Source organism: Nymphaea colorata, chromosome 6 (assembly GCF_008831285.2).
Source record: "Nymphaea colorata isolate Beijing-Zhang1983 chromosome 6, ASM883128v2, whole genome shotgun sequence".
NCBI classification, from domain to species: domain Eukaryota; kingdom Viridiplantae; phylum Streptophyta; class Magnoliopsida; order Nymphaeales; family Nymphaeaceae; genus Nymphaea; species Nymphaea colorata.
In genome coordinates, this window is record NC_045143.1 from 10,508,009 (window position 1) to 10,522,270 (window position 14,262).

The window sequence follows — 14,262 nt, forward strand, 5'->3', positions numbered from 1 at the left end:
GTGAAACAAACGGCCCTGCCAATGAAAAGAACCATCTAATCTGCCCAAGTGATGCTAACATCAGAATCATCGAATTGCCGGACCTTCTCTGAGAACTGGGTAGGCCAGTTCTGGATTTCACTGGCCAGTCTGAGAATCAAACCCCTTCCTAGTCTGGTTAGATATTACAGAAGAATTTTTTGGTCGGGTCTGATTGAAGAAATACGAACCTAACCAGGCCTATGCTCGACAAAATTTCCTTCCTATGCTTTTTCTTTGGGTCTTAATTGAATTTTGAGTTGGATCCACTTCCGTTATGATGTTTTGCAAACTCTATAGTAGATCTTAATTGGAGCTTCAGTTGAGTGCGGTCTGCTGTGGCACTTCACAAACCATACCAGATCCATTTTTTAACTGCAGATCCGAATAAATATTTAACAGCCTACTGATGTCAACGCCAGATTCTATTGAGCGGGACACCATTGTCGGTGCTACTGAATGGATTCGACACCGTTACGTAAAAAAAAAAAATCCTCTATATATTATATACCACAAGATTGTAGCATACCACGAAGGAAAATGATTAAGATGCATTAAGGCATATTATCTAATATCACAAGCGTGTGGTCATAGAAGCTAGCTCCCCTAAGTTGATAAACGCCTCTGACGGGCCATATTTCTGAATTTGGAAACATTTCTTTCCATAAATACAGAAACAGTGTTGCAGTCTACGCAGCACTGAGTACCTTGCTGCAGCGTCGCTAACTTGAGGTATAAGTTTAGCACAGGGATTTTAAAAGATTGTCTTTTATAACAAACAACTTTATTTGAATTAAGAGAAATGATACAATAAAGAGGCATTTTTTTTTATTTTCAAGATCAATGTAAAAAAATTGTCCAGCAATATACATACGTACATACGTATATATATATATATGTGTGTGTGTGTGTGTGTGTGTGTGTGTGTGTGTGTGTCCATTTCCAACCAAAATATCCAAGGTTAAATACAATAATTTACCAGTTACTAACACAAGATTTTTGACGTAGACATGATCTAAGGTACAAACCAAAGTGGTCCAAACCAAAAAAGTAGCGGACACCTCCTTTTTGGTGGCATGGTGTAGAAGGGCTACAGATTGTCACCAATTCTTCAAACAAATGATTCCAACAATAATAACCTAGACATAACAAGAATGATACAGCACAGCCATGTTAGGATTTATGTCTATACAGTGGGTCGTCATTTCTTCCACAATGAGGCCAATAAAGGATGCTAAGATGGATCAACATGAATTTCGTAAGAGTATGGCAAGCAAGCCATTTTTCAGCTAAAAGAAAAAGAAAAATATGAAGCTTTCAGTGACAAATCATGACAAACATGACAATTGTTAGTATGCACTATGCAGTGACTTGCACCAACCTTTTTGTGGCAACACAGAATGTAGGATAATGTTGAATGCAGCTAAGGCTGCCAAAAGTATCAATCCAGAAAGAAACAAGTCGTCTTGCTGCAAGGAAGTTGGTTAAAAATGCTTAGGAATTTGTTGCCCGAACCTTCTAGTATTGCATCTGCAATTGCATGTGCACATATACATACATGTTCACAAGCATGTTTACATGTGAGTATGTGCCTATGGGAGTGCTTGGAAAAGAAAGCCCACTAATTCAATTCAATATAACAACTCCCAACTCAAAATCTACTTGAAGATCTCAAGGTCAATCAGTGAAGCAGACAAACCTCATGACTTAGCCTTCGATGATCTTAACTGCATACCTGCAAAAGGCCAATGACAACAAAATAATGATGCATGGAGCTCAATCGGTAACAACTATTGGCAGGTTCACGCTTAGACAAATTTAAAACAAAAGGAAACAATGATTCCAATATTAGTTATGAGCCAAATGCACTTGCTAAATTTTTTTCATACCCAAATGGACTCTGTTTGACAGTGAGTAGCTCCACATCCAACTGCAAAAAGGAAAAATAGTAGATGTAGGAATGGATTAAGGAATGGCTTTATGGACAAAGAAATTATGAACGAAATGCTTAAGCTACTAAATACACAAGAGAAAAAGCTATTGAAATAATATTGCTTTTTCTGATAACCTATGTGACTTTTGTTTCTTACTACCATAAGCAGCAAAAGCAATTGCATTGTTTTATAGGCCAATCTCAGTGATTGTTTAGATAATGATGCTCTTCAGACTTGCGTTGCTCTAACATTAGGGACTTTGTAACATTCAAAACTGGATTTTAGGAGAGAAAGAAACATGCTAACTTTCTATTTTTTGAAAAAAGGCCATAACAGTTCCTTATTTTTGTTTAAACACTTCAGCTGCACGATGCAATTATTTGAGAACTGTTTCACTTTGAAATGTGCAAATTTTCACGAGTACCTCAAGCGTTGCATTGGGAGGAATCTCTTGGACACCTTTGCTTCCATAAGCCAGCTCAGGAGGAACAATCAGCAATCTCTAGCATTAGAACAATAGCTGATCAGGAATATCACAAACATATAAAAAACATTAAGAAAGGGGCTTCTATTATATCCCAAAAAAATTCAATCATGAGAAACGTGCTACAAAATATCTCATATATAATCGCCCATTAGTTAGTAAAAAAGCATGCACAATAATTTCGCTTTTTTTTCAAGAGTCTTAATTTTTTAACGTTTTTTTTTTGAGGGGGGGGTGTTATATGACCCTTCCTCTTTCTATTTTTTCTATATGGCCGATCAGCATAGATGTCATATGGGTCATTTTCTATTAATATCTGTTTACAACTCGATATGTCCATTCCAAAGCAATCTATTGCTATTGGATGCAGCACTAAAGTGAGATTGGAATCTATATTTACATTGAATCAATTCAATACAAGTGCATTTAAATGTTGAATGCATATTGCTTTTTGTCAGCATTTATCCTTCCATTTACATCTCATACTTTTCCAACCAAAATTGAGCATGGATTGGATCATCACTAAATCGAGGCTGAGATTCTCATCTTATAGTATCACTTCACAGTCAGGCTTGAATCTAACATGAACCAGCTTGCATATTATCAATTTATAAGACTTTAGTCTGTGCAAGTAGCAAGAGCCATATCATTAAAAGTTAAAACAACAACTTAGTTTGAAGCATAAGCTAGAAAAGGTGATTGTGCTAATACTAGAATTATGATGTACAGGAAGTGCTCAACCATAATCAAATGGTTGTTCTATATTATTATTATGTTTACATTGAAGGAGAAAATGAAGATGGAATTATTGAAGACAGGCTCTCATTGGTCCTGTTGCGAACAGAGATGAAGAGAAAATGCATATAAACTAGAATCAGCAACGATAAATGCAGTCTACTAACTGGCACTTCTTGCAAATATTGTGCAATATCAAACCCAGAAAGCTATCAGTCCAAATTTTCTCACCTGACCCCCAGCTCGCATGCCCACAACTCCTAAATCTAATCCCTTGAGTACATTTCCTTTCTCCGACTGACCCACATCAAATCCATAAGGCTGCACTTACAAATGAAACTGCCTCAAACAAGGAGCAAATGGCATATTGAGTTGGCATGACAACCATGTGAATACATAAAAAGTATCCTTCAGCAAGTATATGCAGTTTTATTCATTCTAAAACACGGTCTATAACAGAAATTATGAATAAGATAGCCAAGAATAGCTCAAAGTTTGAATGAACATTTGTGACACAATCTTACTGTTCCACCACCAACACCAAGCCCTTGCCTGCTAGTCATAAAGGTTATTCCCTTCCACTTAGCAACATAATGAACCTACAGACAATGCACAAAATGGAAAACAATACAATAAGTAATGGTTTTGTAGTGAAATAGGCCAAAAGGAACAGTCTACAAATAATTAGGTAATATTATTTTCAAGATAAAGCAATGTGCTTATGAAACCTATGTCACAAGGTTGCATGTGCAGGTGTGGACATGGGTACAAAGCATCTTCAAAAGACATGATTATAGTCTTTTGATATCGAAATCAAAACAAGATGTAGATATTGTATATACCAAACTCAAAGCATTAAAGCTTGTTTACGAGACTGAACTAATGAATATATGAACCTATGACTCATTTAACATTTAACATCAAGTTCGAGCCAGAGTCAACTATAATGTTTCAAGTATAATGTGCATATACATAGTTGATCATACTTGCAGTGGCTGAAAATTAAATTTGGCACACCAAAGGATCTCCAAAACCCAGTGTGGGATGATACAGGTGTGATGTCTTCTTTAAAGAGTCCACGGTGCATGATCTGAAACAGTTGATAAATAGCTGAAAAATTTGAGGTTGGTCACATGAAAACATATCCGAATTCCATCCTTTTGACACATTGGAAGTTTTTTTAACATAGATACAAGGTCTCAAAGAAATTTACATGTTTAAATTTCAGTCCACCATTTTGACTATGTTTATTGCAGGAAACAAAAAAAGATAAATTATTCACTATGCTTGTTAAAGAAGAGTCCATGGAACGTTGCCTTTGAGAGTGCAGAATAACCTAACATTGTTTACAACCAAGTGGCCATCACTGCAAATTGAGGATCAACCTCAACTTCTTTTAGCAGTTATTGCATTTGAAGAACTTCTAGGGAATTCAGTCAAGTGGAGTACATCATGGATGACCTGGCTCACAACATTCTGGTGGTGCATCTGGCAAGCCCATAAGGCCATAACAACTGCTCCTTTCATGGAGAAAAAGTTTGATTATTCAAGTACAACCACTGTTTGACACAACCAAGCTATAAACTTGACGTGCTATCAAAATTTTCTGGACTAGTGATAGTATCATGATCTTTCTGTACGGGACCATGTGTGACAATTTACAACCATCTGACCAATTGAGGCAGCAACTTCTCCATTTCTACTCTAAAGTCTTTCCATTTGCTCGAAGTTTAAATGAAACTCAATGTGTATCCATTTAGTGCTTTCAAAATGAACAAGATGATAGATTTTCCATTTGTACTTTAAATCTAAAAAGTTGAAATGAATCTTGATATGTATCCGTTAACTGCTTTCAGATAAGCAAGAAGGTAGATTATCAACATGAGGTCCGTGAGTAGAAACTTGAATATTTAGATATGCCCTTTTCTGGTCCTGAAGATGCATCCATGAAAGCCAATTAATGCACAATGAAGAGAACAAGTACCGTGTGGAGCTCTTGTCATTCATACAATGTCTATATAAGATAACATCAACTTCAAAAATTTTGCATTGCAATCTCAGAGATTCAGAATTCCAAATAAAGAAAATTCATACCGCAACTCGTGAGCCCTTTACAGCTTGAGGCCCACCTCCAACCTTTAGGTCGTAGTACCTATCAAAAGGAAACCATAATTAGCACCTCTGAGACGATAAACAACCATTTCTATGGGACAGAAAATTTAGGTGAAAGCAAAATGCAGGAATAATTACTGACTTCAAACCATTCGGAAGAGTTGTATATTCACTTTCAGGTATCTTTGCACCTCTAAGCTGAAAAAGGAGAAAAATGCAGAGATCAACTTCGATCTCATGTCACAACACTGAAGAAAGAGGATACAGACAAGCACAGGCTAATTAGTAATTACCGCCCTTCTGCTTGTTGAAACAGCTCCAGCTCCATCACTGAGCAGCAGTCCAGAAGCTAATGCATCACCAAAAAAAAAAGCCATGTTAGTGCCAAGGAAAATAATAGTAAAAAGACACAAATATAAGAATTTGAAATGCAGCTTAGAATGGCATCCCCAAACTTGTGAGAGTTGTATGAACATCATTGCTTTGACTCGGGTGTCAAGAGAGCACGTTTATTTTGAAATCTCTGCCACACTTCCGATGGCAAGTGATCTATACTTCCATAATTTGATTCATGAAACAATGAATTGCTCATAGAAGAAAGATTCCCAACATACGTTCAGTTTTTTGTATATCTCAGAAGAATAGAGATTAGAATAAGTTAATTAATACGAACTGACCTGTTACTACGGTCCAAGACGCATCTCAACTGCTGAAATACTTATTTTGTGCTTCATTTGGTTTTATTCCAACCTATGTTGACATGAATTAACCTCTAAATACTTTCTAGATATAATTCCATACTTAACTTCTTGCAACAACCTTTAGCAGCATGTCATTTCTTTTTGCAACATCTGATATCTAGAACTGATGAAAGCTTTTCCCAGTAACTAACGGTTTCCATATTTGACTGATGCACTTCTAAATTTTAGGAGGCGTTAGAAACAAAAGGTAGTAAGAAATATAAGCTCATTAACAGTAGCAAGAAACAAAGGAATTCCTCAAACAATTAGTACAAACGTCAGCGACTTATAGTTTCTTGGTGGAAATCCAGATTGTTTAGATTGGTATGAAAGGTTTCAACAGTAACCACTTGCTCTTTCTATTTTTTCCTTTAAATGGAATAGCAAGAAATATCGAACTAATTCGGTGCATGAGATCACTGAAAATCAAAAGCTTGTAAATCTACAGGACCAAAAACTAAAACGTTTGTGAAGAATTAAATAAATAAGAAGGCAAAAGTTAAAAAAGAGACCCCAACAAACCTGAAGAGAGAATGAAGTAGATAAACCTTCTCCTGTCAGTGTCAACTGCAGCAGTAGTAAGCAAGGGGGATGAGGCGCAGGAAACTCTCGTGCTCGGTCTTCTGCGGCTGGGACGCAAGGGGAGGGATATTGGTGGGATCTGGTCTGTTGGGGCGAAGGCGGTGGTAGGGATCAATGAACATTTGAGATTGTGAAGAAGGGAAGCATCCATGTTGGCAATGGCCATGAACAGTTACTCCTTAGTTTGAGTACTCCGTGGAAGTTGGAACTGGCAGAGAAACCACGGCCTTGGAGAAACAGGGATAAGTGCAAATATTAAAAACTCCAATTTCTGTCAGCCTCTAGTTTTTGGCCCCATTTTGTGGCTGAATTTTATGTAAGGCGCAGAAAATGGACTTTGTCCTCTTCTTGGCTTCTGAATCTCTGATGTAAGAACCTAAATTACCATTGCTTCGTGTGCGTCCGTGGAAACGTAACCATTATTGTTAATAAATTATTAATAACTATCAAGATGCGTTTTGAAATCTTTTGAATAAATACAATGCAAAGAAAAAAGTGACAAGCAAATAGATTTGACTATATACATACATCTTATGCAACAAATTACAGAGAAAAGACCTGTGAGTTTTAACTTTATTTAAATTTAGCAATATGTTCCCTCCGACAAATTATGCATTTAAAAATACACGTTGCATGATAACATCATAGAAATATTTTTATGATAGCATTTGGAATAAGCTTCTGACAAGATATATTTTTCTATTTTTCTATGACATCATGCACATTTAATAATGAAATACTTAATTAAAATACTTAATTAAGTTACGAACATGAGCAAAAGCAACGGCTATACCGCCAAAAAAGATCGAGTCACGCCAACATAAGTAATTTTCCCAGAAAAGTCGCCAAATATATTAAATACTATATGTTTCAAAGAATAATAAATTGACAATTGCCTATATGAAAACAAAGAAATCTGAATAGAAAGAAATATATGCAAGCTTGGAGCAGATGATGAAATAATATGTTACTATTCCCATCGTCAAACTACTATAATAACGGGAAGTATCTGCCCCCTGAAAGTTGGGGCAGTTTCATATAACTTTAAATTTATCATTTTTTAAAGTTTCACTCCAATTTGTAGAGCAAGTTTTCATGAAACATGAAAGAGAAAAATACTGTTGTTGCACACAACCCATAAAGGGATTTATTGATGCAAAAAGAAAAGGAGAGCACATTTCAAATTTCAGTTCAAGTTAGTGTGAGATTTGTCCATTCTGCCATGCAGAACTTGTATAGAAGATCTTTTCTTTTTGGAAGGAGCGCCCGGGTCAAAGGTAGAAGCAGGTGTTGGTATTGTGTGGGCAATTGCCTACACAAAGCCACAAAAAAATGATTATTTTCATATTAGTACTTTAAGATAAATTTTTCATTTGTGCTTCTTAAAAATTAAGATTTTATAACTAGTACCTCTTAACTAGAAAGCCTTCCCTCGATGTTTTTGTTTATAGAAAGAGAAACCTGATTTGACACCTTCAATCACGATAATTTAAACAACTTAAATTCCGAATTGAACATTAAGGTGGCGTAATATTTTGAGATATAAGAAATTATCTAGTTTTTTTTTGCTCCAAATTGTTCGCTCGCTCTGCACGAATGCCACGAACTAACGGTCCTTTCTTCAGGCCGATCGCGTGAGGCGGTTATTTTAACAGTCTTTTTCCGCACTTTCAGTAACTAGCCGTTGACTCTAGGGCAGTAGCTAAAGACGAAGGTAATTTTTCCATCATCTCGGTTCACGAAACGGTTACACAAGGCCAGTAACGATTAGCTTCAGAAGGGCTGACACAACGGTTTGGAGTGAAGTTAGTAAGCAGTTACTTTTTATTTTGAATGTGAGGTTACGGATATACAATATACAAGTTGAAGGGCATTGAGTGATACCTGAAGTTTTTGGGGATAAGAAGTTGGATAAGAGTTTCGGCTCTCTATCACATAAATGGGTCTTAAATCTTTTTTTTTTTTGAAAAAAAATGGACAATGAAACAAATACAAAAAAAAAACTTAGTTGTTTCGTATGCGATAAAGGAGAATGAATAGCTAGAAATTTAAGTGCCGGTGGGAAGAAATATGTGAATTAGTATCTGATGACTGAGAGCTCATACATAAATATAAATAAAAATATGTGTTTTCACATTCACTTTTGTACATTGTTGAGGGGAGGGGGTGGCAGGTGGCCCTGGGCTTATATGTAGCTCTGCCCCTGATTGATATAGAGCATTGCCATGCAAGGTGCCATATGTATGTTCAATATTTGAGAAATGCAATATTCTAGAGATGAGTAAACACATTGGCATAACAGATCAATGTGTTTATTAGCAGTCAGTGGCTGGTATGCAGTCAGTGCCTAATTTATATCTGAATGGCATCAGCCCCTTGTGGAAGTTCATGTTAGGACCAGGAAGGTGGAGGTTTTATGCCTCGGGCGGGCGACAAAGACTCTCAGCCCAGGTAGTTTCTTTTAAATAAAAACTGAAAAAGAAAAACACATATCATGATCAAACACATTTATCACGCACACTAAACCGAATATAAAGATGGGGATTTCTTGGTGAAATGCATTAACAAGAACCTTCTTTTCAGGACAATATTAACGTCTTCTAGTAATCTCACTCACAAGAAAGTCTAACTAAAGTGACATGGAATTAACATGTAAAAGCTACTCAGCTCATTGCAGTGCTAACAAGAAACTTTCTGGACCTTGGGAGTACCATGACATCTGTAGCATAGTCAAGTTTCCCACATGATGAAACATTTTCATAAGAACGTGAACTCCTGACTTTCAGAGCCTCATCTGCTGGAGCGCTGCACCTGTCTTCATCGTGTACCTTCTTCCTTCTGTCGTTGCTGTTCACCCATTTCTTGATCTTATGTATCAACTTCGGCTTTGACGTTTTAGTCCTCTTTGAATCTGTGTCTCCAGAGGAATCAATCATATCTGTGGCCGTTGTTGATGAGCAGTCAGAATCGTAGCCTGAACACTTCTTCTCATCCACTCCACGTTCAGGATCTGCTTTCTCTCCATTCTCATGTTCTGTGCTATTCTTCTCTTTAGGCCTGTGCTTCTTTTTCAGTTCATGCTTTAGACAAGCATTGATCCATCGCAAATAGATAAGCTCCTCTATGTCGGCGCGCCTATCGTTTCGATAAATTTCCATCTGCTTGGACAGCTCTGCATTAGCAATTCTCATTCTGCTTGCTTCCTCAATTGCCATCTTCGTTGCTTCTTTCTGCAATACACGAATAAGATGGATTGGTTAGAAGGCATGCTTTAGCAGTTGGTAGGACTCTACGAGTCATCATTTGGTTTCTGCATTTTGCTTGTTCCAAATTTTATCTGAATTCTTTCATTTTTCATTTCTAAATAGAACAATTCAAACCCATTTGCATCGTTCTTCTATGCAAGTTTCTGATTTTCCTGATAAAAAAACTAAGTTCAGAAACTGATGCTGACAGTAATGATATAGGGATTAGTGCAACAAACCTCAGCTGTCAAGCTTTCCATGACACAGTCCATTTGGTTCATTAGTTCAATCTTGTCATGCATCAGTTCCGAGTTGCCACTTTTTAACTCATCAATTTCACCATGTAAGCCTTCTATCATCTTTTTCATCTCAGACTCTCTCCTCATAATCTCCGTTTCTCTTGCTTTCTGGACAGCAAGCTGCTGACGAAGCTTGACCATTGCTTCCTTCTTTTTTCTCCAACTCTTCTCAATCTTCCTCTGTGCTGCCTTCACTTTCATTCTTTCTGATTCCATTTCAGCCTTGAGGGCTGCATGTTCAGCTACAAGCAATTTGAGCAGCTTATTTTCACTGTCAAGACATTCAACTTTCCTGGTCAAGCTTTCAATCTCTGCATCCTTTTCCTCTACCAGCCTTTGAAGGTTCCCTACCATTGATTCTTGCTCTTTGTAAAGGAGCATCTGAGTTTCCAATTCCTGCTTGTTCTCTTGCAGAGAGGTGATCTGGCTCTTGAGATCCTCAAGTTCTTGCTCGAGGATATTAGAGTCATGGCTCTGGCCTTCATGCGAGCAGATTGGTTCTTTGATCACCTCCCTCGAATTAGTCAGCTCGTCCTGCAAATTGCGGGCCAAGTTTTATAACTATCTGCGCCAGCTTGTCGATGCTACCAAATTCAGAAAATCACTTGAAAAGCGAGAAAGCGATGTACTGTACAAAGTGATTTATTGTCATACGAAGATGGATGTTTGGTCAATATAACAGGCTTAGATTGAAGATGATTTTTCAGTCCCGGCTCACAGATGGGGAGAGTTTCAAGTAAATTTAAAGCCATGGGTCTCTCTTTGGATGATTTATTTCCACTGCGAGTTGTTCTGACAAAAGTTGTACTGTCGAAGTTAAAGGAGAGAGGTTGATATATAAATCAATGAAATTCACCTATTCAGTCATATCTAGAAATTCAATCATAACTGGAATTCCAATTGAATCAAATGTTTGATGACTTGATCCATTCAAATGCCTAACCGTCACCATCATCGGCCGTAAATAGAGGAAGTTTCAAACATATGTGGGTGGACATGAAATCGGCCAAGACAAAGAATTTCCGATTTTTCATCTCCTTTTAGCATGAAACAGGCATGTAAGAATTCAAGTATCTCAGTTCATAGTAAAAATAGGTTCCTTTCTGCAACAATCCTAGGAGAAACGTATTAAAAACCAAGAATTATAACTTACTTCACTCGTTCTAATACAACCAGTAACAAGCGAAAGGTCAAGATGCTTGTGAATGCTGTAAACTCGATTATCTCCATCGTTGCTAATGCAGGCTATGCCTGCAGAAAGCACAAATTATGAGCAGTTATATAATAACAAAAGCAGTGGAGTTTCAAAAGCAACAGTACCATTTTTTCCATGAGAAGATAGGTCAGGCCATCTGCTCTTGTTCTTGGACTTGGATTTTCTGTAAAACATGATGCTAGCAATTGTATCTCCAAGCGATCAATTCGAGATCAGAAGTCGTCTTCCTCTGTCTTCCTGACCAGGCTACCATGCACCATCTGTTTTCATCTTTTACCTTCTTGCAGCTTTCTTCTTCACCCTTCTGGTTCACATGCAAAGTGTCCGCCAGTTTCTGCGTGGAGAGAAGATGTGATGATCGCATTCAGAACTCGACATGTGGTGAGAAAAGGGAAAACCAGAACATATTTTACATCTCTTCTTTGTCTAAAAGATATTGGTTACATATATTATTACAAAATCCAGAAACGAGATGCCTGTAAAAAGAAAAATCGTCGACCATGCAGAATTTTTCATTATGTTAACATAATCTTAATGTCCTGAGGCCAAGTCTTTGTGCCGATATATAGATACATACGAAAAACACAAAATATCTATCACCAATAGAAACCCAGACATTGAAAAACAGAAAACAAAAACTCACCATGCTAATAGTCCTTTTCAGTCTAATCAATACTTCTCAGATTTAAGATACAGTCCTTCCAACAGTTTTGGGTTTTCATTTTTCAAATATCGCAATAAGATCATGATATTTGGGAGAGATCACGTTTATCTGTAACTATGGTTAGAGTGATTTTCAGATGAAAAATTAAGATGAAAAGAGCCTTACCTGTGAACTCTCTGTAACTGTACACTACGACGCAAATCTACCACTTTACAGGAAAACTTCCAATTGAATTCAATCCCAAGTCTCTGTAATCTGTGGGTTACTGACCGCAGGGCGTTTATGGGGATACGCCAAGAGGAAATGGAAGGAGTTATGATGCCTGCTCCTGTTTCCTTCTGGTTTCTCCAGGTCCTCCTCCATGAAAGCACCAATGAAATATATGAGAAGGCTTCCCCTGTTGTTTCGATTTTGTATCAATGGGCGTCCATTGTATCGAGAGATTGATTCTGCCTGTTTTTTCTTCTTCTCTCGTGTATATACAAGTCAACATATAATTTTGGCGTTGTTAGTCAATTTGTAATCTTTGGGGAGTATCAAGTTATTAGATTAATTTTTGAAATAAATGTCGGTTAAGATGTTGGAATCGCATTCCTTAACTTGGTCCACGAACTAAAAATCTTCACGTATATCACTAATTGCTTCTTCCGTCAAGACCAAAAAATAATGAAGAAAAGCTGCCTACTTGATTGCCTATTTAGATGTAGCCGCCTAACATTTAGGTAATCTCTTGTTTGCTCTATTTACAAGTATTGTTTCAAAAAGTTTGCTCTTATAATCTCTTGCTTACTGTTATTCAGCCAAATGAATTCCATCCGCCCCAGCCCGATTTCATCGGATTTCCAATGAATAGATTCCAAATGAATTCATTTAAATGCCATTAAAAGAATTCACTTAAATGCGATATGAATTTACTTAAATTACCCTTGTCTGTTGATTTATAATGAAAAAACATACTAAATGGGAAAAACATTCATATATATATTATATTATGTGAAAGATTACTATGGTTGTGATCTAACTAGAGTCATCCATCTAAACAAAATGGATTGCTGATAGAAAAACATTGAAAAAAAAGTGTAAGCTAATAAGATGAAAATGCCCAATGTTTATCTTTGTTTTTCTTTCTGTTTTTCTCTCAATGGTTTATGATATTGGATCGGACAGTCCTGATTAAATGGTTAAGCGATTATAAAAAAATTGAGTTACCATTCAATTTTCCTCTCTCTCTCTCTCTCTCTCTCTCTCTCTCTCTCTCTCTCTATATATATATATATATATATATATATATATATATATATATATATGTTATGTTTCCCTTTCTCAAAATGTCTGTCCAGAAATAATCCTGAAAGCATCCTGCCGGAAGTTAGGGTTCCTATCTTTATTAATCAAAGAACGAAAAGAAAATACAAATAATCAAACAATAAAAACAAAAATAGACTTGCATACGTAGCATCTAAGAAAATCAAAGCTGCCTGTCCAGAAATAAGTCACTAATGGGTGCTCGGCAACAATAATAATATGTCACTGTTTCATGTATCTACCTCAAAATTTAGAACGAATTCATAAAAAAACATGCTGCCAAAGAACATAAAGTTTTGTTTAAGCATGTATTCTAACTTGGAGTTTACACGGGTTGATTGGGTTTGTATGCATTTTCTTAGTTTGACTCGAAATTCGTGCTTTTGTTTCAAATATGAAAAAATAAAAATCATACGTGAAATTTTTACATATGTTCTGAAACAGGTTTCCCTGAAATCAGACTTTCCATGAGACTGAGCAGGAAAGACTCTCCTGTAGATGTGAATGTGAATTTTCTTATTAAAACCAATTGCTTAAATTCAAGTTTGAATCAAATCTCAGATTATATCCAAACCATTGACATCTCTATCTTAAACCAACGTTAAATTTCCGGGACCAACCAATTAAAGTTACGGTATTTTTTTCTTCATCGGCGAGTTGAAGATGGGCAGATGCCTACCAAATCAGGCCCAAATGACGTAACCGCGATATAAATCCTTTAGTTTCTTCAACTCAAAGATCTTAGGTCCAATCTGCTGATCAGTGTACAGGACCGCTTGTTGGCACGCATGCAGAGGTGGGTCCGATCTCTGCTCCAACTGTTCAAATCACTTTTCTACGGGATTTGTATAAGGCAGCCGTTTATGGAAATTTTAAATCAAGAAATGCATTAAAAATACTATAAATCATAAAAGGGCATCAAATCTTG

General features: G+C 36.6%; 2 protein-coding genes across 5 annotated transcripts; both read right to left on the bottom strand.

Annotated features, from left to right (window-relative positions):
- Positions 1–970: 970 nt before the first annotated feature.
- On the bottom strand, positions 971–6,877 carry LOC116256866 (peptidyl-prolyl cis-trans isomerase FKBP16-4, chloroplastic-like). Of its 4 annotated transcripts, none has more exons than XR_004173240.2 (11): positions 6,546–6,877; positions 5,577–5,632; positions 5,426–5,481; positions 5,266–5,323; positions 3,696–3,770; positions 3,403–3,492; positions 2,377–2,454; positions 1,908–1,948; positions 1,718–1,753; positions 1,400–1,487; positions 971–1,157 (listed from the first exon to the last, which is right to left on the bottom strand). XR_004173240.2 is itself a non-coding variant. In XM_031633394.2 (9 exons), the coding sequence occupies exons 1-9, from the start codon at positions 6,769–6,771 to the stop codon at positions 1,726–1,728; spliced, it is 708 nt and encodes a 235-aa protein (XP_031489254.1). In that variant the 5' UTR covers positions 6,772–6,876; the 3' UTR covers positions 1,555–1,725. The 4 variants fall into 4 exon arrangements, 1 of the variants encoding a protein (XP_031489254.1); XR_004173241.2 differs by having other exon boundaries at positions 971–1,307; XR_004173242.2 differs by having other exon boundaries at positions 1,400–1,548.
- Positions 6,878–9,137: 2,260 nt separating this feature from the next.
- On the bottom strand, positions 9,138–12,515 carry LOC116255504 (protein CHUP1, chloroplastic-like). The gene is made up of 5 exons (XM_031631353.2): positions 12,195–12,515; positions 11,470–11,699; positions 11,303–11,400; positions 10,090–10,683; positions 9,138–9,835 (listed from the first exon to the last, which is right to left on the bottom strand). Exons 2-5 carry the CDS (start codon positions 11,537–11,539, stop codon positions 9,269–9,271), a joined length of 1,329 nt encoding a protein of 442 aa, XP_031487213.1. The 5' UTR covers positions 11,540–11,699; positions 12,195–12,515; the 3' UTR covers positions 9,138–9,268.
- Positions 12,516–14,262: the final 1,747 nt, after the last annotated feature.